We start from the raw sequence: 17,397 nt of genomic DNA, 5'->3' as shown, positions 1-17,397 counted from the left end.
GATTTTCCAAATCTAATTAAGCAGAAAATTAGGGAAAGAAATACCTTGGTTTTGACCATGCACAAAGATCTACCACAATTACCTTCGTAGAACAATGATTATAGGAAATCGGTAAATCATACTCTTTTCGTTAATTTTTATTTATTATATTTTGGATTTGACACACTCATTACAAAAATAATTTAAGACATGACTATTTTATCACACTACCCTTATTAATTAATATTTAGTGTTAAGTTTTGAAAAATAATTTGGGAAATAAGTAATTAATGTTAAAGGTAAAACATAGAAAACAATATTTTTCTTGATATGTTAAAAATGACAAGTAAAAGTGAAAATCTATTTTTATAAATAATGAACAAGTAAAAGTGAATAGAAAGAATAATTTGGAACAACTATTTATAATAAGATGAACAACTAATATGAAAGAAATAGTATGTTTTATTTTTACCTTTTCTCCATGATGGCACGAGATAAATTGAAGGCACATCCAAAATTTTAAATCAACAAATACGTAGTAACAGACTAATTAATATATATGTTTTTAAAATTTGCACAATTATATATAAAGAAAAACAAAAAAAAAATGCACTTGTAAAAAAATTGGATATATTGATTGATAAAACATATTTCATTCTTTAGCGACAAGAATTAGGTGTAGGTTAACCGAAACACTATAATAAGGTGGAGGAGAAGCAAACGAGTACCAGAATATTTGTACAGAAATTAAAGGAGCAAGTGGTTGATAAACTAAATGGAATCTGTCCAAATAATGTGGGACATACACGATTTTTTAAAAATTTCATAGGATTAAAAGGTTCAATTAAACCCTTATAATTTAAATAATAAAATAATAATCCTTTTGTATTTTATATATGAAAAAAAGCTTAAATATGCTATCGAAAAAAATATTTGGCTCATCTATGTCATTGCTGTTTTAGAAAAGGCTCATTTATGCTATTATTTTTTAACTCCGATTTTACAAAACCACCTAAACAACTTTTAACACTTTTCTATTGGAGTTTTGAATCAATTTTTTTTTTTTTTACTTCTTCTTCTTCAAGAACACCAAAAACACATGAAGAACACCAAAAATTTGAATTTCCAACTTCTTCAATTTTTCACGAAATCACCTCAAATTTCAATATTAACATCCCTCCGAGCTAGATATCAAAACTCAATATCTTTCAACCTCGAATTTAACCTAACCTAACAAGACACACTTAAAATTTCTTCAAAGTTTTAAAACTTTAACATCTTTTAAGATATAATTTTCTCCACAACTCCAAATCACTTGAAATGTTGAACATAGACATAGTGAACTTTACAATAATGCGTTTTGGGTTTACGTTCAAAATTTTAAGTAATTTGGAATTGTGGCTAAAATTCCACCATTAAATGAGGTTAAAGTTTTGAAACTTTGAAGAAATTTTAAGTGTGTCTTTTGGATTAGGTTGAATTCAAGCTTAAAAGATATTGAGTTTTGATATCTAGCTTGAATGGATGCTACTATTGAAATTTGAGGTGATTTCGTGAAAAATTGAAGAAGTTGAAAATTTTAATTTTTGTTGTTCTTCATGTATTCTTGGAGAAGAAGAAGCCAAAAAGTACATTTGATTCAAAACTCCAATAGAAAAATATTAAACTATTAAAATTGTTTAGGTGGTTTTGCAAAATTGAAGTTAAAAAATAATGGCATGAATGAGCCTTTTCTCAAACGACAATAGCATAGATGAGCCAAACTTTTAACGGATGACATAAATGAGTTTTTTCTCAAAGTTCGATGGCATATTTGAGTTTTTTGCCTTTATATATTAGATCGGATATAAGTTTTTTCTTATTTGTAATGGATCATCAAATCAATTGGCCCGATTTTGTAGACAAATAAATAATTATTAATACGTGTTGCAAATCAAGACCTTCCAAAAAGGTCAGCTTTGTGTACTTACTTACTTTTGATTGGTTTTAATCTAATCATATAATAATTCTAACATAAATATATAGGTTTTGTTTTATTTAGTAGTGATATATTTAGTGCTGTAATTTTGAAAAGTTGTTAAACGTTCAATTGACAAGTGAAATTTTTTCCAACTTCACTAAAAGATGTCAATGGAGGTAGGTGTTTCCACAAAACAAGTGCACATGTTCCATTTTGCAGTGGTTAAAGATATACTACGTACAATATATAAACATTTTTTAGCTACATAGTTTACCTAAATTATAAATGTTAGATATTCGTGTCGGTTCATGAATTAATGAGGATCGATTTCTTAATTAATTAGTGGATCTATTGATGCTTGAAGGACGAAGTCAAGAGTCTAAAAATTGGCCACCTAGTCCTTCACTCGGTGGATACGGAGGGTGGTCATTCGTACAAATGATTTATGATTGATCCCTTTTAATATCTTCTGTATCGAGTTTGTGGCATAAAACTTGACTAATGCGGTTTACATTCATTTTCTGTGTGATTTGCAGAATATTACACAGTAAAGATTTATCCAATATGCACAAAATGCTGACCCAAAAAGCAGAAACACTGACAAAAATTGTAACGGCTACAGATTTTTCTGAGATTAAAAAAAAACCAAAATTGGGCACCAATTCATTATTCACTTCAATGGCTTACGTAAATTGCTAATTTTTAAGGAGCTTGAAATCTTGCTGTGGCCACCTATTCATCAGTAGATCTCTATTGTTATTTTCTTCTGCGCATAAGCGAACCAACTTCGGAGGACGTTGTTAATTCATGATATGTATGTTTTTTTTGTTTTGTTATGATGCGGTGTTCAAGACGTCGTTATATTGTCACATATTAGGGGCGTTAAAATGAGGCTAAATATAGGTATTTCGTTTAATCCGTCAAAACTTTTATAGGTTAGGCTCAAGATAATTTGTATTGGGTTTAATCTCAACTCATTCAAGCCTTAACCCATTTTAAAAGAATCTTCAATAGAGTCCAACTTAATCTCCAATTTCAATCCATTTTAAGACTCTTTATTTGTATTGGTGTAATGAATGTTCTCATATTAAAATGAATTACTATCTATTTTATATCTTTAAGATTAACCTATTCATTTGTAAACTTTTATTTTTATTTTTTGAATTAAAATTCAAATTGTGATTATAAAAGATAAATAATAATATGTTAAAATTATTGAGATTAAGCGGGTCAAATTGAGCAGATCATGACCCAATCCGAATTTTAGCCCAATTGAGCCCAACCCATTTGAGCCCAAAGTAAATTTGGACGGCTCATGACCCAACACAATTTTATTTCAATCCATTTTAATATTCTCAATTTTAACCCAACCCGCCCATTTGACACCCCTATCACATATTACTATACTACTTCCTCTGTCCCATATTAAATGGACATTTTACTATGCATATTTGTCCTATATTATATAATCACTTATTAAATTGGGATAGAATTAATTTTTTTTAATTTTTTATCCCTACAATTAATATGACTTTTGAAAGTTTAAAGAAATTTAAAGACCTAAAATTTCTTTTTTCAAGAGGCTAATTAATATGAACAAAGGATAAAATAGTAAAGTTAATTAATCTATTAATAATTTTTTAATTACTGTATAAAATATAACGGAGAGATTAATGTCTACCATTTTGCACTGAATTGTATGTAATGTCACTCAAATTTTGTGAAATAGTTTGATGAAACACAAGTTCGATACTTATTTTAATTTGAGACATTTATTTGGAAGAGTAGAAACACGAGAAAAGTGCATCTCTAAGCAGAAAAGGGGCAGAAATAATCTCCAATCAGAGGTCCATGAAGCCATATTTACAGGGTTCAACTGATTTTAATATTTTCGACATAAATCACAAATATATATATGAAAAGTTACTATAATTTAAAGAATTATGATATTTTTAAGCCCATCCTTTCAAAAGTGCAGATGTATTCCGTGTTAAAAACCTTAAAATTGAACCCATTAACTTAAATTACTAGAAAAAATACTTTTTAATTAAATTAATGATTTTAGCGATATTTTTTATTTATTATCATTTATAGCAATATATATCAATATTATGATATATCTGTCATGTATTAAAAATAAATTATGCATGCAATATAAATGTATTATAAGTGTTTTAAAATATATTATACTTATTTGGTAAGAAATTGACACAATGTATTATAAGTGTATTAAAGTATGTGATAAAATATTATCCATGAATAAAACTTGTATTATATAGGTTTTATAAATTATTCTCGCTAATATGTATTAAAATTGTATTATAAGTGTTCATTAAAAAAAATATTATTGCTATAAATGGTAAATATTTTCTTAATATAGTACATTTATGTAAATTTCCCAATATAATCTAGGAACATTTAGATAGGCTAGAAGCCCAAAGAGACAGAGAGCTAAAGCATAATTGAGGTTTCTTGACAAATTACATATTCTAGGGGGAGCAGAAAACGTCGCCCTGTTCTAACCATTTGTGCTCATAATCATAATTCCTTGTGGAAAAAGTAGTGTCCAATAGACCCTGCAAATTTGCACGAACTTTGTGCAAACACTTATGGTGACGAATTCTCCTCAGCACAACATTTTTGTCAAGATTTTGGTGAGACGACGACTTCAAATAGAGCTGGCTACTTATTACTGAACTTGTATTCTCACTATCTTGATGTGAGAAACTCACATTATGGGACTCAGAATCAGAGAAAGAAGGTTTTTGATCTTTGGATATCACGAATGCCATGTTTTCTTGAATGATTGGAATAGCAATGTATAGAGAAGTGTAAGAATTGTGAGTTGGGAATAAATATATAAATAGCATGCTAGATGCAGATATTTCTGTGGGCATATTGGCAACTCTCTCCGGTTTTATTTTAACCAAGTGGTTTCTAGATACTGGATTACCCTTTTTGGCTGAATTAAGTTAGTGTATAATAGTAGCAAATGTAGATATACTTTACTGTATAAGTAATAGCAACTCCTAATTTATCCTAAATGTGTCTGTCAATAAATTGTTAAACAAAACATAGGAAGAGTGGACTATAATGCATTAATTTAACTTATAAAGTGTCAGCACTCAGCAGTATAAGGTTATCCTGAAGTGGAAGACGGTGGGTTACCAATCTATTAAAACTTTTAAAAGTTGAAAGGGAAAGGATGAGATTGAAGGACAATGCAAATAATAATGGAAACAGTGGGCTGCGCCACTAGTTTTAATTAAACCGAATGCGGATTTTATGTAAATATGCACACGTAGCTATTTCAATTTCTATTTATGTTATAACCCAAATTCATAATTTTTTATAAATTTAATCGCTTTTAAATATTGTGTTTGTTTGGCTTGCCTAAGCCTAACTTCAAATAGAATGGTAGTCATTTACTAACTCGGCAACAAATTAAGTTGATCCTCTCTTAACCAGAGAGGTTATGAGTTCGAATTGTAGGTATGGAAAATTCAATGGAATTCTATCCAGTGCAAATTTAAATTGGTCAAATTTCAATACTCAAAAATCACAAAAAAAGAAAAAGAAAAGGAAAGATGAAATCATCAGTATCTAGGTCGCAATGGTCAGAAGTCGCTTTTGAAGAAGTAGCAAAATAAACTGAAAGAAACTCTGTTCACGTTGCTTGTTACTGATTGTGCATGGTTGAGTTTAAATACATGTAACTAATCAAATCAAATTATTTTTTTTTAGTTCTCTCTTAATAAATGATTAATAGAGACCAATAGCTAGGCTCTAGCTATGGTTACAAATTGCAATAAGCAATCAAATCTATTGACTTCACAATTTAAAATAGGCTATGTTATTCCAAAATATCTTTCTGTAACACCATCGCTCTAACTTTTTAATATATTTATAACTTTTAATATATCATACATTCATTATTAGATTGATCCTTTTTTCTTTTAAGACTTTTAGTATAGGTGAATTGATCTTCTCTTGATGAAAAATCATGTTTTCATAAAGCATAAAGTACTAGACAATAGTTGAATCATGATATTCAAAAAGTATAATGTGTTTGCGCTAAAAATTTTAAAATTGAAGTCACTAACTTAAAATTGAAGTCACTAACTTGAAATCCCCAATCCAGACTCAGTCTACAAGGCATAATTCAGACATGTGAATTCGAGCAGTAGTCCCATCCCATGTCGTAGAATCCAAAATCATGAACTTCAAATTCTGACTCTGCCGAGAGCTAAGGATGTTTGGTTTAAGGTGGATTTATATATGCTAAGGTATTGCAGTATAATATTTGATAGCATATTTGTAGAAAAATAATTACCATATAATTATTTATATATTTGGTAGCATATTAAAGAGATATTTAGTTTTCTTATTTTAATATTGTATCACATATATATTCTCTCTTAGGGAATGAATAAAGGGGGTCAAGATTGTACAATTCTTTTTATGGTATCTGAGTCAATTTTTTTATTCATCATAAATTTCCATGGCTGGTGACGACGTACCTCATCCACCACCATCAAATACCGCTGCCGTGGGTCAACACTTTACTTTCGATCAATGGAAGGCTATTACGAGATTTTTTGGAATGCTATAATTCCAGAAAATCGCTTGAATGGTAAGTTTGACGTTTCTTCTTGGATTATTGATACCAGTGCTACTCATCATGTTACCGGTGAGAAATCTTGGTTGTTTGATGTTCATACTGTTGGTTTGTCTAATAGTGAAAATGTGTTTGCTTCTTTGGAAGGTTCCGTTCGACTGTCAGATAAAATCACCTTACATCATGTCCTTTATGTGCCTTATTTACGTTGCAACTTACTCTCCGTTCCCCAACTTACTGATAATTTACGCACTATTATCTCTTTTAATTCTTATATGTGTGTTATACAAGACCCACTGAATGAGTTGATTGAAACGGGAGTTAGGAGGGACGAACTATACTATTTTAGCAAATTGGACGTGGTGCAACATGTGTCTACTGTCATGGCAGCGTCACCATTGGAATTGTGGCATCGACGATTGAGACATCCTTCCGAGAGAGTAGTTAAGTTGCTTCCTCATATTAGTAGTGATAAAAGTAGTTTAGCAAATGATTGTGAAGTGTGTTTCTGTGCTAAGCATCCTAGAGACAAATTTCCTTTAAGTGATAATAAAGCGTCTAGAATATTTGAGAAAATACATTGTGATTTGTGGGGTCCATATCTGCATGTTTCGTCATGTGGAGCTCGTTATTTTCTAACAATTGTTGATGATTTTTCCCTAGCTATTTGGATCTACTTGTTGATTGATAAAACAGAAGTGTTTAAGATATTTATGGCTTTTATGACTATGGTTGATCGACAATTTAATCAAATAATTAAAGTTGTACAATGTAATAATAGTATCGAATTTAATTGTTTGATCGATTATTTTTCCGCCATTGGTATTCTGTTTCAAACCTCTTGTGTGGGTACACCACAACAGAATGGAAAAGTAGCGAGAAAGCATAAAAATGTGTTGAATATTGCGAGGGCTCTAAGATTTCAGGCCAATTTAACTATTTTTTTCTGGGGTGAATGTGTTCTTGCCGCATCTCATCTCATAAATCGTACCCCCACACCCAATTTATAAAATAAAACACCTTTCAAAATTTTATTCAATAAACCTCCTTCTTTCAATGTTATTCGTATCTTTGGGTGTTTATGCTTTGATCATAACCAAAAAATTCAGGGTGACAAATTTGCTAGTCGAAGTAGAAAGTGTTTGTTTGTGGGATATCCGTTTGTTAAGAAGGGGTGGCGGTTGTTTGATTTTGATACGAATGAATTTTTTGTCTTTCGTGATGTGAAGTTTGTGGAGGATGTGTTTCCTTTTGCTTGTCCGGATGATGTTCATATTTTATCTAATTTTTTTGATGTGGGTGTTGAAATCGATGGTGATTTATGGTGTACGGGGATGACTTAGGGGGCGAAGTTGATAGTTCGAAGACTGCCGGGCAACAGCCACAAGCAACAACCCAACCAGCGCTTGTTGGCAGCGAGGGAGGGGCAAAAACACCATACTCCAGCCATGGATGTAGAAGGTGACTTGAGGCGTGGTTTTCGAGAGAAATTTTCCTCTATTTTGCTTCGTGATCATGTGACATACTCAGTTTTTGCTAATAGTCCATCTCCTACTACTCCAATTAACAATCAATCCTCAGGTACTCCCTATCCTTTGGCACACTATATTAATTGTGACAATTTCTTTATAAATTATCGTAAGTTTCTTGCAGCTATTATCTCGGGTAAAGATCCTAAGATCTTCAAAGAATCCATGAAACACAAAGGTTGGAGACATTCAATGAAAGAAGAGATATGCGCATTGGAAGACAATGGTACATGGACTTTGAAACATCTTCCTCCGGGTAAGAAAGCAATTGGTAATCAATGGGTGTACAAGACCAAATTTTTGTCAAATGAAGATGTGGAATGGCTCAAATCGCGCTTGATTGTGTTGGAAAATCATCAACAAGTAGGGATTGACTACAATGAAACATTTCCTCCGGTTGCCAAGATGACTCTTGTTCAAGCCTTCCTAGCCATTGCAACATCCAAAAATTGGGAACTTCACCAAATAGATGTTTATAACGCCTTTTTACATGGTGATCTTGATGATGAGGTGTATATGAAACTCCCTCCTGGATTTGAAAGTCCAGATCCTACATTGGTGTGTTGTTTGCGCAAATCGTTGTATGGGTTGAAACAAGCCTCTAGATGTTGGTTTGCAAAATTGGTGACACCTTTGAAAGGGTACGGTTTCCTACAATCTTATTCTGATTATTTTCTTTTTACATTTACTAGAGGGAATATTCAGATTAATATCTTGGTTTATGTTGATGATCTTATTATTTCTGGGAATGATTCCGCTGCACTTGCAACTTTCAAAGCCTATTTGAGTGATTGGTTAAAAATGAAAGACCTTGGGTCTCTCAAATATTTTTTGGGTATTGAAGTAACTCGTAGTTCATCAGGGTTGTTTTTGTGTCAACGTAAGTATACTCTTGATATTCTCTCTGAAGCACGGTAGTTAGGTGCAAAACCAAGTGGGTTCCCTATTGAGCAAAATTATAAACTTGGTTTTGCAATTGGAGATTTGTTGTCGGATCCGGAGGTCTACCGTAGATTAGTAGGGCGTTTGATTTATTTGGGGGTCACTCGACCGGACTTGACATACTCTATTCATATTTTGTCTCAATTCATGCAAGAACCCCAAATTAAACATTAGAAAGCGGCCTTACAAGTGGTCTGTTATTTGAAATGCTCCCCAGGACAAGGTATGTTGTTACGTGCCGACAATGAGTTGACTTTGCAGGGATGGTGTGATTCTGATTGGGCGGCTTGTCCGCTTACTCGTCGTTCGTTGACAGGTTGGCTCGTATTTCTAAGTCAATCTCCCATCTCTTGAAAGACAAAAAAGTAGCACACAGTTTCTAGATCTTCTGCAGAAGCTGAATATAGGTCCATAGCTGCGGTCACTTATTAGTTGAAGTGGCTGAAAGGTCTGTTGTTGAGTTTAGGTATACAACATCCCAAGGCGATCAAATTGTTTTGTGATAGTCAGTCTGCTTTGCACATTGCAAAAAATCCATTTTTTCATGAACGAACAAAGCACATTGAGGTAGATTGTCACTTTGTTCGTGATGCAATTATGAAGATTTGATCTCTCCGTCACACGTTTCAACATCTTCACAATTGACAGATAATTTTTATCAAAGTTCTCGGCAAAACTCAGTTTGACTTCTTGTTTTTCAAGTTGGGCATTTTAGATTTCCATGCTCCAACTTGAGGGGGATATTGCAGTATAATATTTGATAGCATATTTGTAGGAAAATAATTACCATATAATTTTTTACATATTTGGTAGCATATTTGTAGGAAAATAATTACCATATAATTCTTTATATATTTGGTAGCATATTAAGGAGATATTTAGTTTCCTTATTTCAATATTATATCACATATATGTTCTCTCTTGGGAATGAATACAGTTCTTTTCGGGGAGCAGAAAACGTCGCCCTGTTCAAGCATAATAATCCCTTGTCGAATAACTGTTCAATAGAGTCTTTAAATTTCCACGAACCTTTTGCAAGCATTTGTAGTGACGAAGTCTCCTCAGCACTACATTTTTGTCAAGATTTTCATGGGTCGACGACTTCAAATAGAGTTTGCTACTTATTACTTTGCTTTCACTTTCTCTCTCAACACATCACTGGATGTTTTCTCTTTGGATATTGCGAAAGCCATATTTCTTTCGATGATTTGATATATCAATAATTCTCACAACATAAAAGTATAGAAAAGTGAAAGATTGGGGAATTGGGACCAAATCTATAAATAGCATTCTTGATCCAAAACTTTCTGTGGGTATATTGTCTTCTTTTTATATAGTAATGCATATTTGGGTTCCTCTGGTTTTATTTTAAGCAAGTTTTTTTTTTAATATACTGAATTAGTTAGTTATATAGTAGCGAAATGTATTGCAGATATAAATACCTAGTATATAAGTAATAGCAACTCCCAAATGTGCCTGTCAATCAATTGATAAACAAAACATAGGAAGACTGGACTATTAAGCATTTATTTAACTTATCGAATAGCAAATAAAGTGTCAGCACAATACAACTAATAACAATTGTAATGCTTATCCTGAAGTGGAATAGGGGGACCAATTTGTTGAAACTTGAAAAGTTGAAAGGGGAAGGAGGAAAGTGAAGGAGAATGCAAATTGGTAGAAACATTGTACCGCGTCACTAGTTTTATTTTGGATCATTTCACAGCTATGCGCCGAAGCATTGGGCTCATTTTATAGTCAGTTCCTTCTGTTTTAGCAAACAACACAAATTCATTAGTTTAGGATCTAATTACGTCCCTTTATTGCCAAATACATGTATCCGACGCACTCAAATACATGTAGAGTCAAATTAAGTGTAATTTATTTCCAATACACTGTATATTCGCATGTATCTGAAATACAATGATTTTCTCGCTCACCTCTCTCCTTCTCTTGTTCGTCTCTCTTCCTTTATGTATCTGGTATCAAAGATACAAGTATCTATTATCTTTAATACATGTATCTGACTTGAAATCCGAATGAGATTGAGTGATCTAATCAACCTGAAATATGGTACATAATTATTAATCAATGAGACAATATGTAATTTCATGATAAAAATGTTTGTATAATTAGACAGTTTTTCCTTCTTTTGTATTTTATTTTGAACTTTTAACTTGTTAATATCATGAATTTAAGTTCACAGGAAAAGAAATTTAACTCATGAAAGTAAGCACGCAGACAGACCTTATTCAATTTCATGCCGTTCTGTAGGAAGTTTTTTGCGGTAAATTCTTGTTCAATTTCGTAGCATATTATGAAATCGGATCAGGTAACATATAGGAAGACAAAAAAGCATTTATTTATTTTTGCTTTGTTATATACATTTAACTGGTCAAAATTATTTCTTCCTCTTTCAAATGAAATAACAGATAGAACACACTAATAGAAATGAAAGGGAAGGACCATCCTTTATCCTCTCATACGAATAAAATGCACTTGCTATTCATTTTTCCTCAAAAAAGCTTAAGAAAAGAAAATGTTATTCGTCATTTCTCTCCAGGAAACTTAATAGGAAGCCACTAACAATCCTTCTAGCTATAGGATTAGATATATAGCGACATAATCGTCCATCGACATATGCTAGAATCCCTGATAGAACAAACTTTCCAATTCCCCATTTCCATACAAAGTTGAGCTTTTCTCCAGATGCAGGTACAATGGCTTTCTGATCATCAGCATCCACTTTCTGCTTCCAATTCATTTTCCCAACTGCTTTACTAGCTTGCTTCCGTAGCACCCGAATTGCAAAACTCACAAAAAGGTGTTCAAACAAGGTCAGCACTGTTGGTACTACTCTCCATTCCTAAAGCAATTAAACATTAATAGCTGTGTCAAACCAACAGAATTGGAGAACAAGTCATTTCTCTTTGGGGCATACGGAAGAAAAGAAGTTTTTGAAGATGAGAATATAGCAGAGGGGACAAAATTCCTCAACTTTACCAAGTAGAATATGCTTAATGCAAAGAGTGCCGTAAGTTGTAATGACTGATCAGTAATGGAGCATGGAGTCATGGAGATAACAATGCAATATCATTGATGAAATACTCACACTGAATTGATGAAATCTGATTCAGGAAAGTTCATATGTCGATCCCAAAAATCATCCAGACAACAATTATCTGATCATAAAAGAATGAAAGGAAAAAAAAGTAATACTCACACGTTCCCCCCTAATGTGACGCAAGGAACGAGAAGCTGTTGAAGTATCTCCTTTCAACAATGCTTTGCTAACAAGAAATCCTTTCACACGTTCCACAATCTCCTCTATAAGAGAACTACTTGGTGGTAGGTTCTTGAGGATAACCTTCACAATATAAAGAACATAAAAGCCATTAGCAATTTATGTTGTACTTTGTGATTGGCATCACTACATGTGCACTTAATTTGCTATGAAACGAAAAATTAGAGCTAAGCAAGCTAGATACCCTAGAGTATTACTAATTTTACTATAGTTCTGACAAAAAAGTTTGAGTCTCATGAAGACGGTAATTACAGTCTAGAAGTTTTCAGCCGTGGCATATATTTATAATTAAATAAAAAACAGAGCTACAAGTTTTTAATTTTGACATATTTTTAGAAAGGGCAAACCACACACACACACACACACACACTGAGAACATAGTTTAGTTACCTGGTTGTCAATGACTCTGACTCTCAGGTATTCTTGCTTATACAATGTATCTAACATGGCTTGCAGATATCCTTCAATGTATAGCTGCATCACAACCGAAAGGATCGCTAAAATTTGATGCTTTAATATGCTAGAATAACTATAATCTCTAAAACACACACTAGATATGAGATTACAGTAACTGCAGTGCATTGAAATATTCAGAACTAGATGTTTGTATAACCCCCAAAACAATAGGAGAGAGAGCACCAACTAAACTGTCACACTGACAACAAGAGCAAAGCCAATAACAGCAGATATGTAACAACGTTAGTGGGAGATATTCATTCAGTTAGCTTGACAACAGATCCTCAGACAGAAATCAGATGCTTCCTCAACAACTATCTTTAAAATTTCCAAGCTCTTCAGAGCCATCTAGCCAGATTGGTTCATCCAAAGGAATTTGGATCCCTGTAGGCCATTTTCTTTGATAAGAAATAGATTATAGTTGATCTAATTAGATTCCTGTAGGCCATATTACAACTTTTAGGCCCATAGAAATGATGAGCCGTTGCACTTGAAGTTAATGCCATGTAGTATATAGCTGATAATTTTTATTCCATCAACAGTTATTTGGTTCACCATTATACAGGTGTTATGCAGTTTAAAGTGTGGCTATTCAATGTCGTATAAACTGATTCCTTCCATGATAAAAATCATCCTCTTCCCCTTTTACAAGATAGATGAGTCATGAAGATCCTTGGCCAATTAGACATGAGTTAAAGTTGGCTGGGCTGCACCAAAACCATGCCAATCAACACTACCATCTCAGCTGAGCCTTGACCAAACATGTCTGAATATTTACAGATGGCACATACAATGGAGCATTGACTTATCCCACTCAAACAACAGAAGTTTGCATCCACCAGCATCTGTTATTTCAACAGAAAGAAGTTGCGATGGATAAGCAATAATCACCGTGAATGCATCGTACCTCATCAACCCCAGGACTTCGATCAAGCCTAATTTTTCGATCAGGGCCACCTTCCATGAAAGCACTCCCCAGTAGCGTAGGTTCCATTGCCAATTTAAGTATTCCTTGATGAAAACCATTCACCTGGGAAGAGCACATGAAATTGATTTGGATGACAGAGCCAAATTACAATCTGAAATAGTGCCTAACTCAGCACTAGATCAAGGTTAATTGAACATTTCAAGTTCGGAACTTAGCAGTTACAGTATTTGGAATGATATTAGATCAGATGTTCTTACCATTCCATTTAAACCACTAGCTTCTGCTCCTTTCAGAACTGAGTCTGATATTTCAGTGACAGCAGCAAACAGGATATTTGATCCTGCTGACTTTAACTGCATAAGAAACAGCCTCTGCAGAGTCATTTACAATTGCAAATCAACCATGAAAACAAAATTAACTAAAATATATAACTCACAGTTTTTCCTAGATCACCAAAGTATCTTTTTGTTCCAGAAAACCCTTTACCATCAATACACTTACTAATGAGTTTGAAAGTACCTTCATCCAAAAGGTAAGTAGAGACTTTGATAAGGCAACATACATAAATAAATGGGAAAGGACATACTTTCCAGTAAATTCCAAGAGGCCTGCAGCAAAGATTGTCATGCTAATTCTTCATTATAAAGCAAATTGAACAGGAAAAACAGCTGATATCATTACTCTCATGAGAGTTGGGTATAAAGTACTGTGTAGAAGTCCTGACATCCTACAATCTATTCGCACTGGAACTCAAATGTTCGAACAGTTTTATGATTTGAAAACTCTCCTTGATTTAAATTTGTTCTAGTTATCAAGTTGGGTTAAGTTACAAATTATCTCATAAAACACTAATTCAAAGAACTTTCTACGTCATAGGCGCTCAAGAAAATGGGCAGAGTTAGTAATTCCCGATTTTGCCTTGATAGACAAGCTACTTTCATTCGCCTGCCTAATACGCCACTTTAGCAAGATAATTTTGCTAAACAAGTTTCAGTTCTAACAAGATTTATGGTGTACCGAAACAGCACCAACACAAGAAGATCATTTCTGCCAAGAAGCACATCTTGCTAAGGCATGTTACCCAAAATAAGAAGATAGTAACGTTCAAATAGTCTCCATTAGAACACACAGTTTTTCTTAAATTTCCCAAGAAGTATTTGTTTCCTGGTACTCTGATGCACAGGCAAATTTGATAGGGGCTGCAACAAAAGACCCCATAAAAGCACCAATGCATCAAAAGAGATTAGCCACACAAATGCTTGTCATGGAAACACAGGTCGTGTACCTAAACAATACTCATCTAAAGTCCAAACATGGATGCACCAAGCAGTAAGCCAAAGATTTCGGAGTTTTCACGGGCATACCAATGGTGAGGCCAGGAAGATTAAGATGACCAGTAGAAGGATCAAAGAAAACATCGAGAGATGATGAAGCTAAGTCATCAAATATAGAAGCAAAAGCTGGTGGCAGCAAGGGACTTCCCTTTGCAATGTAGACTGCTCTCATTGCATACCTAGAGTGAATGGCAATTTTCAGCTACTATTGAGCAATTATTATTGAGAACATACGCCATAAAAGTAAACATAGGCTTACCAGGAATAATGTTGGGCACATTTAATTGACAACTCCCGCAAAGTGACCAATGCATGAGTTACAAGGATGCCATTGAGCTCTACAGTCATATTTCTGACGGGAGGTATCTAAAAATGCAGATATCGGAGAGAGAATGTTACACCACAGGTAAAATAAAAAACAGACCATTGCTCAAATTGTAAGTAAACAATTGTACAGTATTTGAATATTCCCTCCTCAATTGACATTATACTCTTCTATCCCGGGACAAGTTGACATCATCCTAGTAGTTGTTTACAACTATCACAAGTTTCAAGAATTCAAATTTACTTAACCAATCAAATTTGAACTTCAATGTGGTGTGCTCTCTTTGAAACTAACTTTTCAACTACTATCTTAATGTAATAAACAAGCCATCTCAAATGGAGTCACGTAAATGGGACAGAGGAAGTACTATAACCAATCAAATTTGAACTTCAATGTGGTGTTCTCTCTTTGAAACTAACTTTTCAACTACTATCTTAATGTAATAAACAAGCCATCTCAAATGGTGTCACATAAATGGGACAGAGGAAGTACTATGTATCACACCTTTATAACACTGTGAAGTAAAGATCTTAGTGTCTCCTGTGTGGAGCTATAGTTAGCATAAGATTCCCCAGGAAGAAAGCTTGCCACAACCTTCAGCAACATTAACAAGAGAGAGAAAGCGAGTTAATTTTGTCACTTAATATTCCTCCTCTGCGTAAAACAACTTCCCTGGTGAGGGGGCATAGTGAAACCAAGGTTCTGTAGACACCTTAACAGGATGGATCTCAAAATGATCAATATAGTACTTTTGACTTGGAGTATTTGTATTGCTGAGGGACGTTCTCCAGAAAGGCACAATTCTCATTAATGTCTCTTCATCGAGGTTGAAATCAAGGGGCTGCAAAGAAAATCAGCGGTATCAAGATAGAACAAATAGGATATGTAAGTATAACAAAAATATGAGAATGAGTCAGTCATGCGTCAATTCCATATAGATCTTGGAACATTATTTTAAAGGCCTTTAAATGTCCCTGCCAAAACAGTTGGAACTTGTACAATAATATGATAGTTACAGAGAAAAGATTCATGCGGTATTTATGTACAGCACAGTATTACCTGAAGAACAATTGATAAGTGTTGGACATGTTTGACACTAGAACTTGATGAAGCTAGAACAAGTCCAACACGGAGGACACGGTCGTTTGTGTCAACATTTTCTATTTGGTGCCTCCGAAGCATTGATGCAAAAGGAGCTCCAGCCCACTTAGGCTCCACACTCAGTGACTGCATTGTGATTACAGAGACATTAGCAGTTTGAGGTTAAGAATACCATCAACCAAGTCATTAGAGACAGACTCGGGTCAGATGAGAACCACCACAGAAAAGAAGATTACCTGTATCCTGAGATGGTTGAGCTTGTGCTTTTCAGCAAACATGGCATCAAAGTCTATCCTATTTAGTCTTGCCACAATGATTGGATTATAGATCAATGCATTGCTCTTATCCTTGTCAACTACATCCTTCAGTAGGTTGAAAGACGAATATGAGCATCAGGTAAATGAGCTACTCCCTCCATTCCAAAATACTTGTCACAATTTTCTTTTTAAGAGTTAAACGATATGAACTTTGATGAACATTTTAATATGTAAATTGCAATTTTAGTACTTTTCGTATAGTTTTTGAATGTCTAAATTTTAATTTAAAATATCAAATTAATCTAATCTACTGTAGCTTTGAAAATTAATCAAATTGACTCTCGAGAAGCGAAACATGACAACTATTTTGGAATAGAGGAAATATCTTTTAAGCAATTAAGCACAATTAATCAGGCTGCAAATAAAATGCCACATGGAAGCCTTGCTGAGTTTGTTATTGGCTATCAAATTATACACGTGCTATATGATGAACTCTGATGTCAAATTACTCTCTTCCTTTCCATCTTGCTGTATCACAAAGCTGGAATCATAGTCCACATTCTTATTGACAAAATAACATCAGGGAATACCTACAACCAGCAGGATGGTGACCAGAATATGCTAACTTCCCTGCAACAAGACTCTTTGAATTCTGGGGGTCAAG

The 17,397-nt window shown here is 33.6% G+C and overlaps 1 protein-coding gene across 3 annotated transcripts in view; it reads right to left on the bottom strand.

Annotated features, from left to right (window-relative positions):
- Positions 1-11,476: 11,476 nt before the first annotated feature.
- Positions 11,477-17,397, bottom strand: part of LOC129872026 (uncharacterized) — a 32,883-nt gene continuing 26,962 nt past the window's right edge. For 2 of the 3 annotated variants that reach the window (XM_055946860.1, XM_055946861.1), the window contains exons 25-36: positions 16,713-16,838; positions 16,435-16,602; positions 16,088-16,216; positions 15,880-15,969; positions 15,310-15,416; positions 15,081-15,229; positions 14,153-14,235; positions 13,974-14,069; positions 13,696-13,818; positions 12,723-12,806; positions 12,252-12,395; positions 11,477-11,894 (exon numbers count right to left, since the gene is read on the bottom strand). In XM_055946860.1, coding sequence (XP_055802835.1) covers positions 11,571-11,894; positions 12,252-12,395; positions 12,723-12,806; positions 13,696-13,818; positions 13,974-14,069; positions 14,153-14,235; positions 15,081-15,229; positions 15,310-15,416; positions 15,880-15,969; positions 16,088-16,216; positions 16,435-16,602; positions 16,713-16,838 — 1,623 coding nt within the window. In that variant the 3' untranslated portion in view covers positions 11,477-11,570. Of the gene's footprint in view, positions 11,895-12,251; positions 12,396-12,722; positions 12,807-13,695; positions 13,819-13,973; positions 14,070-14,152; positions 14,236-15,080; positions 15,230-15,309; positions 15,417-15,879; positions 15,970-16,087; positions 16,217-16,434; positions 16,603-16,712; positions 16,839-17,025; positions 17,324-17,397 lie in introns of those variants that run through there. The other variant, XM_055946862.1, reaches the window with a different exon arrangement.

This window comes from Solanum dulcamara, chromosome 11 (assembly GCF_947179165.1).
Source record: "Solanum dulcamara chromosome 11, daSolDulc1.2, whole genome shotgun sequence".
Taxonomy (NCBI): Eukaryota; Viridiplantae; Streptophyta; class Magnoliopsida; order Solanales; family Solanaceae; genus Solanum; species Solanum dulcamara.
This window is presented reverse-complemented; position numbering and strand designations above follow the sequence as displayed.